The 17,845-nt window shown below is 44.2% G+C and overlaps 4 protein-coding genes across 7 annotated transcripts; 3 read left to right on the top strand and 1 right to left on the bottom strand.

Annotated features, from left to right (window-relative positions):
- Positions 1-58: 58 nt before the first annotated feature.
- LOC143428525 (uncharacterized) lies at positions 59-6,196 on the top strand. The gene is made up of 16 exons (XM_076903459.1): positions 59-79; positions 197-368; positions 478-749; positions 815-1,181; positions 1,248-1,584; positions 1,675-1,958; positions 2,044-2,316; positions 2,469-2,758; positions 2,948-3,161; positions 3,304-3,650; positions 3,751-4,188; positions 4,250-4,431; positions 4,519-5,120; positions 5,197-5,616; positions 5,708-5,803; positions 5,863-6,196. Exons 2-16 carry the CDS (start codon positions 255-257, stop codon positions 6,181-6,183), a joined length of 4,557 nt encoding a protein of 1,518 aa, XP_076759574.1. The 5' UTR covers positions 59-79; positions 197-254; the 3' UTR covers positions 6,184-6,196.
- A 1,445-nt stretch (positions 6,197-7,641) lies between these two features.
- Tsf1 (transferrin 1) lies at positions 7,642-10,732 on the top strand. The gene is made up of 9 exons (XM_076903460.1): positions 7,642-7,836; positions 7,908-8,137; positions 8,291-8,594; positions 8,675-9,015; positions 9,131-9,381; positions 9,476-9,711; positions 9,797-10,076; positions 10,164-10,482; positions 10,557-10,732. Exons 1-9 carry the CDS (start codon positions 7,728-7,730, stop codon positions 10,644-10,646), a joined length of 2,160 nt encoding a protein of 719 aa, XP_076759575.1. The 5' UTR covers positions 7,642-7,727; the 3' UTR covers positions 10,647-10,732.
- Positions 10,733-10,842: 110 nt separating this feature from the next.
- LOC143428357 (glutamate receptor U1) lies at positions 10,843-14,354 on the bottom strand. 3 transcript variants are annotated; one of them, XM_076903161.1, is made up of 11 exons: positions 14,147-14,354; positions 13,913-14,013; positions 13,751-13,834; positions 13,376-13,681; positions 13,199-13,305; positions 12,359-12,529; positions 12,022-12,260; positions 11,705-11,919; positions 11,358-11,614; positions 11,210-11,288; positions 10,843-11,103 (listed from the first exon to the last, which is right to left on the bottom strand). In XM_076903161.1, the coding sequence occupies exons 1-11, from the start codon at positions 14,352-14,354 to the stop codon at positions 10,942-10,944; spliced, it is 1,929 nt and encodes a 642-aa protein (XP_076759276.1). In that variant the 3' UTR covers positions 10,843-10,941. The 3 variants fall into 3 exon arrangements, with proteins under 3 accessions (XP_076759276.1, XP_076759275.1, XP_076759274.1); XM_076903160.1 differs by lacking the exon at positions 10,843-11,103 and having other exon boundaries at positions 11,217-11,288; positions 11,461-11,632; XM_076903159.1 differs by lacking the exon at positions 10,843-11,103 and having other exon boundaries at positions 11,223-11,632.
- A 702-nt stretch (positions 14,355-15,056) lies between these two features.
- On the top strand, positions 15,057-16,297 carry LOC143427907 (uncharacterized). 2 transcript variants are annotated; one of them, XM_076902412.1, is made up of 2 exons: positions 15,057-15,481; positions 15,667-16,297. In XM_076902412.1, exons 1-2 carry the CDS (start codon positions 15,385-15,387, stop codon positions 16,218-16,220), a joined length of 651 nt encoding a protein of 216 aa, XP_076758527.1. In that variant the 5' UTR covers positions 15,057-15,384; the 3' UTR covers positions 16,221-16,297. The 2 variants fall into 2 exon arrangements, with proteins under 2 accessions (XP_076758527.1, XP_076758528.1); XM_076902413.1 differs by having other exon boundaries at positions 15,063-15,439.
- The last annotated feature ends 1,548 nt before the right edge of the window (positions 16,298-17,845 follow it).

Below are 17,845 nucleotides of genomic sequence, written 5' to 3'. Positions count from 1 at the left end.
GTTCGAGGTCTATCTTCGAAAATTCTTGTGTTTCTTTTTGAAGTAGAATCTTCATGCCGGGTACCACAGTCGAGACATTGTAAGTGGTTCTCTTTTTTCGCCAGAGACACCTTTCAAAAGCATCCACTTTCGTATTAAATCTAGACGTAGTCGTGGAAAGAGAAACTTATTTTTATATCTGATGTCTGTTGTTCAGATGGACGAAGTTCGGATGCTGCCACGACTTTGCACTCGTTGGCAGAGACGCGATCGCAATGGTCTCAGGCATCTACGTACGTTTCTACGAGCCGAAGAATGGAAAGACGCAAGTAGAACGATTCGATGGTGGCGAGAGAGGAGACGGGGCGTGCTGCCTCGCAGGTCTATCGGTAAGTTGGCTTCCCTTTCGTTTAGAATGATCAAAATTAACCCCTTATTAAAATCGTTAAAGGGTTAAGCAACTAACACTATAGGCTACTCATGATTTGTTATTGCAAGCTGGTACCAATATTCGCTGTGGCGGAGAGAAAATCCAATCCAAGAGTCTCGATATTTACCTACCCTGCAATGAAGAGGATCAGTCAATGCGCCGAAAGCCAAAAGGCGTGCGCCTACTTATACTGCGCGTTCGCTGGTACCGAGTATCTGCTTGGTCAAACAACCTTTCCAGACTTTCGCCTGGTGGTTTGGTACTGGAAAACTGGGGAATGGCTAACGTCGATAAATGGGACAAATACGACGACTTTTGACATCCACTGCACAAGAATCATGTGAGTAAATCGTCACTGGAGGGCATGTGTTTTATATGATTCTAAATAATTTCAATTTTATTTAGATGTTCAGTCGACTCGTCCCATTTGGTTGCACAGTTCACACAATCCACTGGCACGTTATCGGTATATCGTATTTTAGCTTGCTCGAAAATCGTCAGACTTCTTCCTATCGATGCTTCTACCTCGTTTGCACCTGTTTCCTGTACTTGGTCCGCTGAAGGGACTTTGCTTTGCTGCGATGAATTCGGGACCATTTGGTCTATCGATTTCGAAGAACCAGAAGAACGCAACAGGGTCCAAATGATCATTGAAAAATGTTCAGATGAAGATCAACAGCATAGAAATCGCTTGTTGATCGCTCATAACGGCGGAGTTTTAGTAATTAAAGTCTCTTCTGTGACACGTAATGATTTCGACATTAAAGCTACGGTAAGAAATCAATAACAAAATTTGATTTCATATCGAATTAATGTGCTCTACTAATCATTTTTTCAGTTTTATAGGAAAGTATGGAAAGATAAAAAATGTAAATGGCAACCTTCTTGGACAACTTCCCTGCGATCGTTCCCAAGACACGTACAGAGTGATCCACGCGAAGATAAGATCGTGATTCTCGGGGAAAATGGTGACCTTCTCGAAATACTGGATACAGCACACGACCATTCACCCCGTATCGAGATTCTACAGCGAACTGAGACAAGCTACAGAGTCATTGCTCCATTGTATGGTCCATATTTTGGGACTTTGGATCAGACTAATCATTTGGTGATTCTCGATGCTATTACTGGAAATCTTGTCTCGCAAACGATACGTTTATCTCATCACGGCGAAGGTTGGTTGATAAATGGTAAAAATAACTAAATATGTTGACTATATTTGCTTTTTACAGTGTGAGTCGATCAAAAATGATTGATTTTTCTAGTTGTTGACTTGACCTCTCATCCCACGTTACCAATCTTCGCCAGTTGCAGCACAACAGGAAATTGCCTTCTCATGGAAACCACGAGACAGTCTTGTCCGAAAGTAACGAGCTGCGTTCATATTCAGCAAGAAGCTTTGGATCGCGTCAAGTTTTCTGAGGGAGGTCGTCTGTTCGGTGTTGGGGCATCTGATCTTGATCGTCTGTTTCTACTGCTGCTGGCCATCGTTAAACCTGGCACAATATTAACCGCCCGAGTCGCAGCCTGCTTGAATCTTCGAAGACAAGTACAATTAAATATTCAGTGATATTTCCTCCTAACGTTCTCACACACTTCAAATGGTAACGTATATAATTTTTTATTCACGTTAGGTAATCGATTTTTTGATTTATGAAACGGACAATAATTACACGGCGAAAACGTTGGTTCTCATTGGAAATTCTGATTCGAGCGATCGCAAAATTGGAAACGAGATTGTAGTGTACTCTTGTGAATTTTCGAACCAAGAGAATCTTTACGAGAACGGAGATCACTCGATAAAACTTTCATCTTCGTTCGAAAGCCTCTACTATGGAAGAAAAACGTGTAGCGAAGTAGTGGGAGTCCCCTATCTTACAAAACAGTTACATCGAATCGAGCTGAAAGTAAACATCGTCGTTCAGTGAAAATAGTCGTATTTCGTTTTCTTTTTCTTTTCAGAATCGATGATACTAGGTGTACATGTTGTTTTTAATCGTTTTGTAGAAATATGTTGCGATTGTACGATCGTCAGTTAACAGTTTGCCGTCATTCACAGGAGAATTTTCAAAATGCCTCGCTCTCGGAGACTCTACCGTCGTTACACCAAACCGGAGGCATCGTGATCAACGTTTACAGCGCACAGCCACGGGATGCCTCTTGTCTACTCACCTGTGCATTCGACGGACTAATCATTCTGAGGGACTGCGCTGACTTACAACGAGTATTCGCCTTGTTCGTCGCACACCATCGAGCAGATGGAGGCAGCAAATGCGCGATACTCGTGAACGACATAATCGTTTCTCTTGGTAGAAGCGGAGATCTTGTAGCCAACAAATTACCATACCGGTTCGCTCCTATATACTGTATATTCTGAATCATAGTTTCTTCATTTAGTTACATATGGTTCTCATAAACATTTAAAACTGGAAATAGGTAGTATACAGGCAATATCGTTAGTCACATAACTGTATTTTTCCCTCGTTTTAGAATCTCGGTTTCGATTAATCTATACAGTACATAATATATTATGATCAGGGTAGTCAGACATGGAGATTTGAGGTCAATTAGCTTCGCGGATTCGATTACACGCGACTGTTTCGAACAAGTGGACGCGACAGAGACTGAGAACGGTTGGGGAACAGAGACGTGGATGGATGCGACGCTTCGTAAACGGTCGATGGCCGAGGAAAGGCAGGCGCTCGCCTCACGGCTATCTATTCTTAACGATTGGGACCGACTGAAGCGCCAGGTGAGTAGCATTCGCAAGAGGTTTCCTTTAAATGCAGTCTCGCATCGATGTACAGCGAGCATGTTTATTTTTATACTGATAGAACACTTCCAATTTCCTGAAATGAATTCAAAATTTTATTTAAAAATTCACACTGCGGTAGCTGAAGGCAGTGCTCGACCTGAACGAGACAATACCGTCCAACAACCGGCTTCCAGTTTCCGCCTTCGATCTCGACCAGGAAGCTCGAGAACGTAAGTTAATTGCAGCCAGACAGAAAGAGGATCTGTTGATTCAAGAGGCTAAGGAACGTATCAGACGACAGGATCTCTTAAGTCAGTATTTGTACGAACAATTCTTGAATCCTCTAATGGTCCAACCAAGAAGCATCTTCTCTCTCTTTGGTGAATCAAAGGTCACCAACTACCCTCTCCCAAAGCTCACAACACAAGAGATGTATTTCTTAACCGGGAATCGATCTTCGATGGAAACAGAAGAAGTGGTGTTCAGGTAATCGACGGAGAGACAAGCAGTTACTCTGCTACAAGCTTCAAGATCACACTCTTATTATTTTGACCCATTTAAAGAATGTTTATCCGTTCGTAATCAGATTAGAGGATGAGGAAAACCCACAGATTATCAAACTCGAGAACGCACAGACTTCGCATCACGATTTCGAGGAGGTTCTCGAAGCCTGTGCAACCACAGAACATTGTGAACGAGAATTGAAGGAAGCGTTCAACGAACACTTCGAAAAGACGCGATCCTTGAAAGTAATGGAGATAAAAACTGCAAAGAAACGTGCTAACGAAGTTCGTCGCTTAGTTCTCGAGTTGAAGGACACGTTCAACGTGGATGCAAGCTCGAATCTTCTTGAGGCACCGTGTTGGCATTCAACGGAAATTAACGAAGATGAATTCGACCAAATAATAGATTCAAACACCAGAGAACAGTTAAATAAATCTGTAGAAAGTGTCACGGACTCGGATACTGACGAATTTTATCGAGAAGCACTCGAACGTATGATGGATGGCGTATTGGAAGTTAGGTACACAATAATAAAAGTAAAATTTTTAATGAAATTGTAAATGCGTATCTGTGCTTTGCAGGTTGGAAGATAACGCAAAAAGAAATGTACCAAAACCTGAGTGTTTGGTTCAAAAAAGTCCAACCAGTTACACGAAGGAAGATATACAGGCGATCGACTTGTATGAGAAAAAGCTTCGCGCTCACTTAGCAGCTCGAGAAAAGTACAAATCGGTACTGGAGAATGAAATCGAACGAATCAATAGTACATGTAATACTATTGTATATCTGTATATACATGTAGATGGATTCTGAATCGGACTCTTCGATGCGAAACACGATTCGATTTCAGGGGAATTCTCAAACGCGATAAAAACCTTCAACGACGAGCTGAACGAGTTATCTATAGAAAAAATACGAGTCGAACGACTGATACTTTCGCAGAGGCTGCTTAGGACGCAATCTATTCTCCGTTATCGTAAAATTGTCCAGGAGAGACACAACATTGAACGTACCATCGAGCTAGAACTTGTACCAGCGACAAAACAAATGCACAGCCTCACGGAGGAGTGCGATCTCTTCGAAATGGGTATCGCTAAGCTAAGAAACCGGTATGAAAGCGCGTGTAAACAAAACAAGCTACTCGAGGGACAGTTTCGAGCAGAGTTCGTCGAACTAAAACCATCAATGTGGGAGTACCTGTTGCGGCAATTCCGCAGAAGGCCGAGAGTGTTAACTGCCACCTATAGCACGTCTGTTACGCTTCTCGAGGAACTGGCGAGCTGCGTAATCAATGGACGTACCTCTGAGATTTTATCTAGGGAAGGTTTAAATTACTTGCGAGCAATGGATGACTTGGACGCGATGCCAGATGGGCTATCGTTGAGATTAGAATCCAATCACTGGCGTGATCTGTGCCGACTCAGAAGACTCAAAGTGGACGCAGAAACAAAGGTAATCGGTACAGAATAACATTTGAATACACAAATGCGGAAACGGTGTACACCAAATCAGTCACGGACTGTTCAAGGTGAAAAGCTGTGCGATCGAGATGGCGGAAGCGGAACAGAGCCTGACATTTCTGCGAAACGCTTGCTCGAACGCTCGAAGTACGGTGAATCGGTATAAAGAGGCGATCGAGCGTATGAAAAGGTCTCTAGCGGAATTGGCGAACGATAGGGAGATCACTTTAACCCTGAAAACAGAACAGCTCCAGATTCGAGCGAAGGGTTGTCCACGATCCGACTGGCAGGATGCCGTTCTGGTTCCACAGGAAGAACTGGACCGCGTGAACCGTGCAATTGCCAAGGCTGAACAACAGAAATCTGTTGCGCAACGCCGTTTGGCCCATATCCAAGAGATCGTTTCCTTTGAAGAGTGGCGTCACACTGTAGCCAAAACGAAAATGGAAGATTTACAGGAGCGCGCGAAGGAACTCGACCGTGTCAAGGTGGGATTCTGTCCTCCTTGAACAATGCTAACTTCCTCAATTAGGATGAAAAATGAACGGATTCTGAATGGAGGTACTTGTTCGTTTCCAGGTAAGCAGAATCGCGTTGGAATGCTGCCAGCTTCCAAATCGCACATCCAAAGAGGAAGACGCACGAATCCAAAATGCAAACCATGCTCAGTACAGGGTAAGCTGATGCATTAAAGAAAGGAGAATTCAAATAGAACGATACCTTATACGTTTTAGATGCTTCAAGAAACCATCGAGCGAGAAAGATCCACTTTGAGACGAATATCGATGGAGGCCCGAAACTGGCGTCGAGGGAACGCAGAGTTGACTGAAAAGATTCATCGATCGAAGACTGAGAGAGACGACTTGCTGATGGCTGCACGTGCTCCTGCTCGCTTGCGCGTCGCTGCTTTCCGTAGGAGAAAAGTTCGAGCGATAAGGCGAAAGGCGTGTCTTGCTCGACAAATCCGCTACAGCTTGGAACAATTATCGATTCTCAAGTGCCGTTTAGAGATATCCAAGTTAAGAACGTATCCAACCTTGAGACTGAGATTTTAATGCACGACGACGAACGTGGGGTCGTCTTGGGTTGTCGTCGGGGATTCCCCAGTAGGGAATTGCCACAACGATATCTTGTTTTCTTTTTATTCCTAACAAATGAGGTCTCCGGGGGAGTGGCGACATCGCATATTCTTGCTTAACAATGTGATACGAGGATTAGAGTTCTTGTACATTAGACTTTTTATTTGAATACTATCTTCTTTGTCTGATAACAATTTTTTTTTTCTTATTCAGGTGAAAGCTATAAATTATATGGAAATATGCATATTATAGAGCACGCCTTTTAGGCTTAGACAAATCAGTCTCCGTGTTTGACTTAGAGTTTGTAAAAAATAGGTAGCGACAAAAGCGATTCTTAGTAACTCCCTTTCCAGACTGTTGACAGATATATCCACAATCGAGAAAGAACTCAGATAGCTATCTTGCAGCTGTGTATTAACCAATGGCGAATAATTTTATCTTTTTCCTGTTGAATGCTTTTCCCTGTTTCGTTTTTCCTGATTACCTTCTGCGTACTTGTGTATTTATATATCTGTATTCATTTAATCAACGCATTCTAGTAATAAGGAGCTTATGAGGCCATCTTACATAAGAAGTCATGGGTCAGAAAGTGTTAATCGCAACTCGTCAGCAGTACACGACATTCTTAACTGTTCCTGTCAAAGATCATGTCGATGGTTATCAGTGCAGATGTTTTCGACTAGAACATGATGTGGTCGCACGACACCAGGCGGACCGTCATGACCTTCGCTCGTAAGGGGAATCACGGATCGTTCGTATGCATCCCGCATCGCGGACGACCAATCGGTAACCGCGAACGCGTTTACGAGACGCGTGCCTGCCGATTAGCCCATGCACAATTCGCGAACAGGAATGAACGGACGAGAGGAGGCCGGAGAAGAAGAACTGATGAGGATTTCAGCGTTGCCAGAGGTACTGAAGAAATGGATATGTAGAAAGATCTATTGATAACAATGTTTTGACTGTTTTATTTTTAAACCAATTAACATTAAAAGCGAGAAGTACGAGAGGGATTCATAAAATTATAAAGTTAAACTCCAATGAACCGTTTTGCCACTCGGACTTTATTCGTTCAAAAGGCTGAGTTAATCAATTTAGATTAATCTTGTTGACAATCATGACTCACAGAGTTTGCACAGTTTCATATGACGTGATCTGCCCCCTGCGGTAGGGAAATTTGTCGGCAACGCTGCCGAGGGGACTCGAGAAAACCTCGCGGTCTCGCACGATGGAAACATACTCGTGAGCGCTTGATCGGCGTGAGGGGTGAGGTGTAGGGAGACAAGAGAAACAGAGAGAAAGCGATAACTTAGTCGACAAGGACGTGTATCTCCGCCTCTGATGTCTCCCTCCAGGTACCATGCGTGGCGAGAAAAAAAGGCGCTCCTGTATATAAGGGGCCGCGGACAGCCACTCGTCGAATCCCAACGGCGACCTATCGCGAGTTTAGTTTTGCCATTTGCCCGGTTTCATCCTTTCCATTTCAGATTTACACTTTTCTTTCTTACGCGTGGAAAACTATGGGTTTCCGGGGCCGTATTTCGGTCACTGCTTTGGTGGTCGTCGCCATTGCCACGAACTTGGCCCTCCATACAGTAGCTGCGGAAGAGCACGCCCCTGAACGAATCTGTAAGTAGTCCGGGAAGTAGCCGAATGAAATACTTGACTAATCTTAAATTGCAACTTTCATCTGCCCGCAGTTACGATATGCGTTCCGGAAGTATACTGGAAGGAGTGCTCGGACATGATCAAAGATTCGGCCAGCAAGGGAATCCCCGTATCTTGCATCTCTGGTCGTGATCGGTACGATTGTATCGAGAAGGTTGGCAAGAAGGAGGCAGACGTAGTTGCAGTAGATCCAGAAGACATGTATCTGGCGACGAAGAACGAGCAGTTGGCAGCGAAAGCTGGCTACAATGTTGTCGAACAGGTAAGAAAACTTTCCTCTTCGTTGCTAAACGTGTCACAGACTGCGAACAAACATGTTTTTAAGTTCATTTTTCCTCGATACAAAGTAGAATACCAATGCATTAGCACCGTAGCTTTCTATATCTTCTTCTATGGTGTTGGAATCTATTCGTAGGTGAGAACGAAAGAGGAACCTGATGCCATATACCGCTATGAAGCCGTAGCCGTAATACACAAGGATCTGCCCATCACCAACGTACAGGGCTTACGGGGACTAAGGTCTTGCCACACCGGTGTAGGTCGTAACGTGGGGTACAAAATACCCATCACTAAGCTCACCTCTATGGGAGTGTTGCAAAATTTGCACAACCCAGAGTATTCCGCCCGCGAGAACGAGTTGCGCGCGTTGAGCACCTTGTTCTCCAAGGGATGTTTGGTGGGTACCTGGTCCCCAGATCCAGCGATCAATCGCAGACTCAGTAAGTGTCTATCATGATGTTTCTCATCGCCGATTAATGTCGCCCACAGTTTGGTTAACTATTTTTTTGCGATTTCGTAGAGGAAACCTACTCGAACATGTGTGCTCTTTGCGAGAAACCCGAGGTTTGTGACTACCCGGATATATACTCTGGATATGAGGGTGCGCTGCGATGTTTGGTGCACAACGGTGGCCAGGTGGCCTGGACCAAAGTAATTTACGTGAAACGCTTCTTTGGTCTGCCGGTTGGCGTGTCTCCGGCTGTTCCAACGACTGAAAATCCTGCGGACTACCGATACTTCTGTCCGGATGGTAGCAAGGTTCCCATAGATGCGACCACGAAACCGTGCACCTGGGCAGCCAGACCTTGGCAAGGATACATGACTAACGGAGGCGTGGGCGACGTACAAGCAGTCCAGAAGGTCACTATCTAACAGTCTAAGCCTTTTTCTCATTTTTCTTTGTTCCCATCTTTTTCCTTCCTTTTTTTTTGGTTGTTCGTGCACTGAATAAAACGTTACGCTATAAATCCTGCAGGAATTGACAGATCTCGGTAAACTAGGAGAGGAAGAAAAAGCAGAGTGGTGGAAGGACATTATGCTACTGGACGAAAAGACTCTAGCTGTTGCTGCGCCGCCAGTGTTGCCCGAAACTCATCTGAAGGACGCGAAATACTGGGATGTAGTCGAAAGGAATTCCGGAGCTGGGAATAAGACCGCGCGCTGGTGCGTCTCAAGCCAGGTCGCTCTGGATAAATGCAATGCTCTAGCCAAAGCATCTTACTCGAGGTAACCGTTACTTCCGTGCCTCCCTCAAATACCTGCAATAATGTCCAAGTTGTTCACAACATGCTACTTTGTTGTCGTCTGCTTATTTCCCCAGGGAAGTCAGACCAAAGCTTGAATGTATGCTTGGAAAAGATCAAAATGATTGTCTAAAATCTATCAAGGAAGGTAACTCGGACTTGACAGTCCTCGAAGGTGGCTCGGTCGAGCGGGCATCTAAAGAATATAATGCGTATCCTTTAATTGCTGAATCATATGGACCTGGCTCGACCAACCTGAGCGAGAGACCAGCGGTTGCAGTCGTGAAAAAGTCCGCCTCGATAAAGAAACTGGGTAAAGAAAGCAGTCTTCCTATTATCTCTCTTGATGCAGACCATATAATTCCAATAAAATTTTATAATTTGATCGTTCCTTTCAGAGGATCTGAGGGGTAAGAAATCTTGCCACAGTGGATACAAGGGAGACTTTGCTGGTTGGGCAGCGCCAGTGCATGCACTGAAACAGAAAAAACTGATCAACTCTGAAGATGATATGTCCACCTTCTTCTCAGCATCATGCGCACCAGGAGCGCCAGTCGACTCGAAATTGTGCCAACAGTGCGTTGGGACCCTTGCTGCTAATGATGATAAAGTGGCTGCTCAGACCAAATGCAAGCCAAATGACGCAGAAGCGTACAGAGGCGGAGGGGGAGCTCTCGCGTAAGCTGTTTAATAATCGTGAATCCAGTTGTGCGTTAAACGCGAGGTTGACGATAGTAATGCACAGTTAGCTTTCATCGTCTTCAGGTGTTTGATGGCCGGAAAGGGAGACGTCGCGTTCTTGCCAGCACCTGCTTTGTCATCCACCGATCAAAAAGCCGATTCAGCAAAGTCTGATTTGGCGTTGCTCTGCCCAGATGGCACTCTCGCCGCCCTTGATCAATGGCAACAGTGCAACTTGGGTTTGGAACCACCAAGAATAATTGTCAGTTCTGCTAGCAACAGCCCCAACACTTTAGAACAGTTTACTCATGGCACCTTAGCCGCTAGTACTCTGTACTCGAAGAGACCCGACCTGTTGCATCTATTCGGTACCTGGGCAGACCAACCGAACATTTTATTCAGGGTAACATTGAGTTTGTTCAAGAAAACTGTTGTAATTTAATTAGGGAACCCATTACTCAATATCTTCGATTTCAGGATGACGCAAAGGGTCTCGTATCGACTGACAAATCGTGGGACAAGTGGGGCGAATGGAAGCAGACGCAACAAGATTATGGCATTGCTTAATGCAATAACACCCTACGCTTTCGCTGACGAGAACTTTCGTAGAAGCGTGGTCTCGTCAGAATGGAATAAAAAGTTGTAGCAACAGACACCAGCCATACCTTTATTTTATTGATCTTCTACTTTACACAAGTAACATCGTGAACCAAACTAAATAGCACTCCTTTGACTCTCCATATTCTCCTGCGGATCAAAAAAATGTTTGGAAAAATAATGAATTTAGGTAAGCCCCTTTGTCTTTTGCCTTCCTCATCCTACGTTCTTCCGTTCTCCAGTAAAAACGTTCGCGAACATGCTATTATTTCACAACTGCCGGTTGCTTGATATGAACCTGTTCCCGGTTTCGACTTATTAGTCGTTCGGTTAACAACACAAATCCAGTGAACAGAAAAGCTGAAAGTAGAAAGACGAGCAATGGTGTCGCATCCTCCAGTTCTACCGAGGACCACCCGCTTTTCGCCTGAAAAAATAGATCTCTAACCATACGAACTTCCATTCAATGTGCTCTTCAGTAGCACGCCATTAAATTAGATTGGATTAGGTCAGAGTTAAATATATTAAAGTGCTCTTACACGATACTCGTGTCTTGCCCATTCTATTTTAAGCAATCGCTGAAGTATTCCGCTGTCCCGCAGCAAGAGAATGCTAAAACAGAAGAAATACACAGAAAAACAATGAGAAGTACAAGTGGAAGACTTAAACGCATTGACTCACTTGGTGTCGATGATACCACGGAATGGACTACTGACGGGCACAGCCATAGCTATGGTGGTCTGCATCATCACGTCCAGAGGTTCGAGACCGCACTCGAGTTTACCTTGCAACACAGCTGCCATGTTGTCCAGTGTCATGAACGCGTACTTGTATTCCCTACAGACACGGTTCAAACCGTCAAGATAATTGATGGGTAGATCGGTTTCACTGGTCAACAGTTCCTCGAACATGACGGAAAGCACTGTATCGCTAGTATTCTGTTGACGAGAGAGGGACTTCATTCGCTTAAACAGTTAGAGATTCTAAGTTAACTGTACTTTTAAAAAACAACAGAGGGAAAATTTTACTTGGAAGAAAGTGTAATCAGCTGAATCACCGACTACAGCGAATCGATAGGTGCCGTCCTCTAGCAAACCCTTCATTGTACTGAATGGCATCACGAATGTCTTGATAGCCAAATAACTGATCAACGCAGCAGAGTAAGCCGCGAGCACCACCACTGCAGTCAAGTGGACGCTCAGATGCACTATACGTACTGCATCTAAAGGAGACTGTTGCATACCTGAAGATATTTATTTATAGAGCTTAATTAAGATCCTTTTGTGTCTAACAGATTTTAGATTAGAGTTAGATTGCCATGAATACATTCATCATCATCACGCACCTTGTCCACAGAACACACCAAATACAAGGAACATAATTTCCAATAACTTGGATCTGAAGAGTATAGAATTTTCTTGAATCGATTCAAATTTTCTGGAGAACACGTCGATCCCCATTATCGTCAAGCCTACAACGACAATCGTCAACGCTACAGCGTTCCAAATGCTGAATGAGAACGGCGCCAGGTACGCGTTCCATTTCACAGCGGTCGTATCAGGTCTCTTGATATACACACGGCATCTGAGTGCAAGCAAAATAAATGGTCGAAGACGAAAGGAGAGAAAGAGTTCATTTTACAGTCACAATTTTATTAACATTCCTGTACTAATTCTACTTACTTTGTGGTATAAACAGGAGTGGTAAACTTCACGGCATCTAGTCTGGTGGAGGTCATCATCAGTTCAGCAGCTGCGAGGTCTGCCTCGCCCTCTACCAACATCCCTATGGCACCTGTCCACGTACCATTTTCCTGCTGCACTCCCCAGGACTCAGCCTCCTTGTAGACAAACCTAAAAACCCGCAATCGTGCAAATCATTTCCGTCATAACTTTCTCGCGAAGTTATCCACAAATCGAGAATGATTTCGTTCTTCTTTTCGATATTTTTCGTTCTATTGTCTGTCTTTGTTCGACTCGACTGAAAAGGAGGACGTGAACCAACATCGAGGCTCCTGCCACGAGGAACAGTTTGATCAGCGGGGGATATGTTACGCGGGTTCGCTTCGAAATGCCTGGACCCAATTAGCCCAAGAGGAATTTCCTCACCGTACGTAAAGTCTCCAATAAAAAACGACGAGAATTGTTGGACATCTAATGCTGCATTTATGTACAGGAGCAGGGTAATGTGGCGCGGTACAGTCTCGTCTTCGCGTCGCTTCTACAGCGAGAGACGTCGACGTAGCGGTGACGGTCGGAAGAGAGACTGGTGGGAAGAGAGGTCAGCTGCCAATCAGGAGGAATATTTCCGAAAGGTAACGGCCAGGCAGTTGAAAGAGATTCGCGAACGTGGCATCAAAAGGAAGGCAGAACGGGACCGGGAGATCGAAAGCGATAGGCAGGAGAAAACGCGGAGGATCCAGGAGGATCCCGAGCAAAACGATAACGCATAGATCGAGAGGTACAGCGCTCATTTCTTAACCGTCATTATCGTCATCATCGCCGTGGTCGTGTTACACTGACGTGCAGTTCATCCCTTCTTGCAACAGTTGTATCACCTCGCCGAAGAAACCACTGATACCAAACGCCTGGCTGGCCTCGTCGCGAAGAATCTGAGAGACTGGAGGATCCTATAATGAAATTGGACTTTGCCTCTATTTTATTCCTATATCTGACGTAAATACTGCGATGATAACTCACGTGAATGGAGACCACTTTTATGTTGCGTCCATACAGGTCGTGCCTGCGTTGATAAAGTCCAAGTCGTGGCCCTAGAAATCCACGCGATGCATTCCACGCGCCGAATCTCATCGATCTTAGATCATCCTCTTTGTTGATCCGATACACGTCCCTGACCACTTCTCCAGTTCCTGTCGAGTCTCTCTGAGCTACCAGTAGAACACAGTCGAACGGCACATAGACATTCGACAGAAAATCCTCGAATCTGGTGTCGTCCTTCAGAAACACCAACCACGTCGGGTAAGCCATCGCGATCCATGTAGAAACCTGTTTCGTTTCGAATCCTTGACAATTTCACAGTGTTTCATATCTCATTCCTCCTTTTAGAATGCTCACCAAAGCAAATTGCTCTTTGATTTCGTCCCGGTCATTGAGCAGCACGAACAAGGGCCTCTTGATGTGGTGGTAAGTCTTTCCTATCTGAAATGAGACGCGTGAACGGCGATTGAGTAATTTTTGAATCTTGAATGGTCGTTCCGATGGAACTCGTTTACCAACCCGAGTTTTGAACGTATGGAAATCCATGATCGCTGTTCGAACACTCAGGGAGCCACTCATGTACCTTTGAAGCGACAGTAATCGGTCCATTTCTTCCAATCCTAAAAATAATTGATATCACGCGTAAGGTATTGACTTGTATTTTACTATTTCGTTATCACTATCAGCTTCACCATTTTCTCTTTGAAACGCTGATTTTTAATTGCCAAACTGAGATTGATATCATTCACTGACCTTCCGTTTCGACCGCGTTCGGCAAGCCATGGAAAAGTAACACGCAAGTATTGTTGAAGTAATCATGAACACCCTTGATCAAATTCTTGTAAACGTAGAGCGGCCTTATTAAAACAGGTTCAGCCACCGCGACGGGTACGGCAATCAACCATGCACTTCTTGAAAAACACGACAGCAACAACGTCACGTGAAATTCCCAGCAAAGCATGCCTTTCGACGGTGGATTTCTGTCGTAACGATTCGTTACTTGTCGTCACGCGACTGCTTCGCGACTCTGCGTCCCAAGAACCGTCAGACTCTACCATCTGTTTAGAGAAATCGGAAATGGCGGGACCATCCGCGGATTGGGGCTGGAGAATAACCAAGTACGATAATGCCCGCCCTACCAACCAATAAAATCAGATGAAACAAGCGCGAAAGATAATCTCTGTTCCTCCTACGCGATAGTTGCCTAGTCCGTGTCGTCGATGAAAGCACAACAAAGTTACCAGAAAATCGATCGCGATGCGAATCGAAAACCATCATAGATCGGAGCTGTAACCCGCAACGTAACTCCAGGCGCCAGAATCTCCTTCAACCTTTCGTAGCATTCGCGTGCTGCTCCTTGTTACCGAGCTGCATATTTACCAAGATCTGCAAACAGAAGGCTGCTTGCGATCGACGTCGTCTTCGTATTTAATTTCAACGAATAAGAATCGAAAATGAGATTGGTCAATAGAATATTCTTTCCATGTATAGTGCACCTTATGGAAAGAGGAGAGCGAGTCGGTCGATGATTCTTTTCGCTCAGTGAGTCACAGAAGTAAAAAAAGACAGAAAGCGATAATGGAAGGTACTTGAAACGAATGGGAACTATACATTAAACTCTTTTTATTAAAAATAGATAAATAAATAAATTATATATACGATTACGTGGATATTCTAAATTGTTATTTCTACGTCACTCTGACTCATCCGAGGCTGATGGGCTGAGAGGTGACTAGCAGGCAATGATAAGCAGCGATTATGCGCGATAAAAGGAAAAATTAGCGGGTTTACACACAAGCGAAATATTCGTCCAGAGCAATTTTCCATAAAATGGTGCATTGTTACACTGCACGCAAAGTGCAAGGCTATAAATTAACATCGATAACGAAAAAATGACAGTTCCGTCATGAACGGGGGCCCGATAAAGGGTAGTAGCCGATCCACAACCGAAAGCGGAGTGTAAGTTTGGTAACGATCGCGATCCAGGTCGCATGGCTCACACGATGAATACTCTGACGATCCTGCTCCTGTCGACGCTCATATGTGGTATGTTCCACGGTGTAACAGCTAGTACGATACGTAATCAAAGTATGTACCTTACAAGCGGCTTTCCATTATTTTTTAAACGCTTCAAATCAGAATATATTATGCCACTCCGAGTATTTCTCAACGTGGTCGCATTCTATTATTTTTATGAAATTTAAGGTACTTTATTGTTACTAAAGGATTTCCGTCTTGCATCTGATTTAACTACCATCTTGGTTAAATTTCAGCTGGGAGTACTCAAAGCAGTGTCACAAGCTCGACAACGGTGCAGCCGTTTTCCATACGTGGTATTCTCAGTAATGTTGAGAAAGGAATCATCACTGGGCCGGAAGATATATTGAATCTTATCAGGAGCCAAGTACTCAACTTCATAGAGAATGTAATCAATACACTGGGACTGACTATCGAACCGCTGGTCCAAAACATCGATTCGACGATCGATCAGTTGTGCTCACTGGCGGCCCCGACAAATAACTCTAGCCGACGTCGAAGAGATCTGTTAGGATTAATACCAAGTAACTTGCGACAACTACTACCGTCAAACCTGACATACCTTATCGAAACTCCGATCAACGCTACTAGTGGACAAATAAGAGGAGTGGCGAACGAAACAGTGCAATTGTTAGAGCAGTTTTTAGTCTCTGAAGGGCTTCCCTGGCTCCATCAAATTCTAGATAATATTAACAGTACGCATTTATTGCCAACTTTCCTGAGCTCTTTAATCAACCGTATCGATATCCTGTACAATGCTTTGGAGTTACTGGGTTATGTCGGCTCTTAATTTTATTAAGATCAAAGTATCTAATACATTGCAGTAGTATGCTTGAAGAACAAAATAAACGTTCTTAGACAACTGGAGCGTTTAAGTTTCTGCTAGGTATTATCACTATCAACGTTCTACAACCATTGGTTGTTCTATTACTCAACTGTTGTTCAATGATGTTTTCCATATCATCAGACACGTTACAGTCCTAGAATTCTTATTATCGCATCTCCCACATTTTCCCTTACATTTCACTGGTCTTGTGAAAACCTCGCGCAACGGAAGAGAACGAGAGAAATTAGGATGCGGGTACGAACTGTATTTTGTAACTACTCTTTGTATAGAATAGGATCGTTTAGCGAGAACATAACGTTGGCATTTTTACTACAGTTATAGTAATATAAGCACGAATGCGTTATGATATAGATACTTAATGTTTACTTGTTTTTTAATTTATTTTATGTCCTATATCTCCTGTCGTCCAATACGGCTATACAGTATTTTATACAAATCGTTTGTACGTAAACATATTCTAATTGAAGCGTAATCTAATTGAACTAGTAACTTTCTACTTCTCATGAACACTGAAAGTATACATAAATACAATATTTATATCACGTAGCCAGTATTAACATAAATGTTAAGAGTGAGCGTACGGTAAAATGCTAGTCATTGTTCGTTCTGTTAACATGTACAACCATTCGAAACGGCTAGACAATTCATTACAACGACCGCACTACTGCAAGCGTAAGCAGGTTGTCGTCGAAAAGGATGATCCGCTTGAATCCGAATCGGTTCGCTGATCTCTTATCAACGTGCAACCTTCGGGCGTCGTCCCCATTAGGCATTGTACGCCGTCTGTTAGAAGAACGACGCGTAGCCGCCGTCGAATCACTGTTACATAAGTCGAAGGACGGTTCTAATCGAGCGTCACGTCATCGCGGTGCATCGTTGTACATCGCGTGCACACCCCGTTTCTACTTGCTTCGTGATCGTTCGCGCCACGATTAAGCTCGATCTTCGAACGCGTGTAACGTTGCCTCACGGCTAGTTACACCGGAAATATTCGCGACCAATCGAGATAACCATCGATGCACTGGGACGAGCCGTGTTATGCCGAGAGTCATAGGTTTGCGAGCATTCACAAGGCCGAGCCTTTGTCGTTCATGGCTGCGAAGGGTTGCGCGCACGTACCAGATTTATACAGCGATACCGCGAAACGCGAAACATCCATTGCAGATACTTTGTTGTGCGTTTGATTGCCTCGATATCGGTATCAGTTTCGGTGTTTTCGATCGCTTTAAAACTGCGAGACTGCGAAATTGAGAACGATAGGCGTCGTTCGAATCGGGCAAGTCGCTTGAATCCGCTTCATTTGAACTCAAGTAACTTGAAACGACTTTACCAATGCGAATCTGTCCGTTGCTTGATGCGAGGATGTCGTTTCAAGTTTCTACGCGCGTCTTCAATTCCGGTTACCTTGAAGCCACTTTATTAACGCGAACCTGTTGTTTTAGCTGACCTGGAATATTATTCTCTCAAGAAGCAGTTATGTAGTCGTTGAGATTGATCTAAATGTGTGTTCTATGTATGCGAATGGTAATCAGGGCACGCGTAATACTTGTAAATGCTCGCGAATGCGC

Source organism: Xylocopa sonorina, chromosome 10 (assembly GCF_050948175.1).
Source record: "Xylocopa sonorina isolate GNS202 chromosome 10, iyXylSono1_principal, whole genome shotgun sequence".
NCBI classification, from domain to species: Eukaryota; Metazoa; Arthropoda; class Insecta; order Hymenoptera; family Apidae; genus Xylocopa; species Xylocopa sonorina.
Note: the sequence above shows the minus strand (reverse complement) of the source record. Positions and strands in the feature narration are given on the sequence as shown.

Excerpts from the sequence above, each read along its gene's own strand:
- LOC143428525 (XM_076903459.1), top strand. The coding sequence starts at position 255 with ATGGTCTCAGGCATCTACGTACGTTTCTACGAGCCGAAGAATGGAAAG. Across the intron at positions 3,651-3,750 it reads ACAGAAGAAGTGGTGTTCAG|ATTAGAGGATGAGGAAAACC; the intron begins GTAATCGACGGA and ends GTTCGTAATCAG. Across the intron at positions 5,617-5,707 it reads AGGAACTCGACCGTGTCAAG|GTAAGCAGAATCGCGTTGGA; the intron begins GTGGGATTCTGT and ends GTTCGTTTCCAG.
- Tsf1 (XM_076903460.1), top strand. The coding sequence starts at position 7,728 with ATGGGTTTCCGGGGCCGTATTTCGGTCACTGCTTTGGTGGTCGTCGCC. Across the intron at positions 8,595-8,674 it reads AGCGATCAATCGCAGACTCA|AGGAAACCTACTCGAACATG; the intron begins GTAAGTGTCTAT and ends GCGATTTCGTAG. Across the intron at positions 10,483-10,556 it reads AACCGAACATTTTATTCAGG|GATGACGCAAAGGGTCTCGT; the intron begins GTAACATTGAGT and ends CTTCGATTTCAG.
- LOC143428357 (XM_076903161.1), bottom strand. The coding sequence starts at position 14,354 with ATGCTTTGCTGGGAATTTCACGTGACGTTGTTGCTGTCGTGTTTTTCA. Across the intron at positions 12,530-13,198 it reads CAAGAAGGGATGAACTGCAC|GTTTGTCTACAAGGAGGCTG; the intron begins GTCAGTGTAACA and ends GCGGGTTTTTAG. Across the intron at positions 11,615-11,704 it reads CTGATTACACTTTCTTCCAA|AATACTAGCGATACAGTGCT; the intron begins GTAAAATTTTCC and ends TCTCGTCAACAG.
- LOC143427907 (XM_076902412.1), top strand. The coding sequence starts at position 15,385 with ATGGCTCACACGATGAATACTCTGACGATCCTGCTCCTGTCGACGCTC. Across the intron at positions 15,482-15,666 it reads TAGTACGATACGTAATCAAA|CTGGGAGTACTCAAAGCAGT; the intron begins GTATGTACCTTA and ends GTTAAATTTCAG.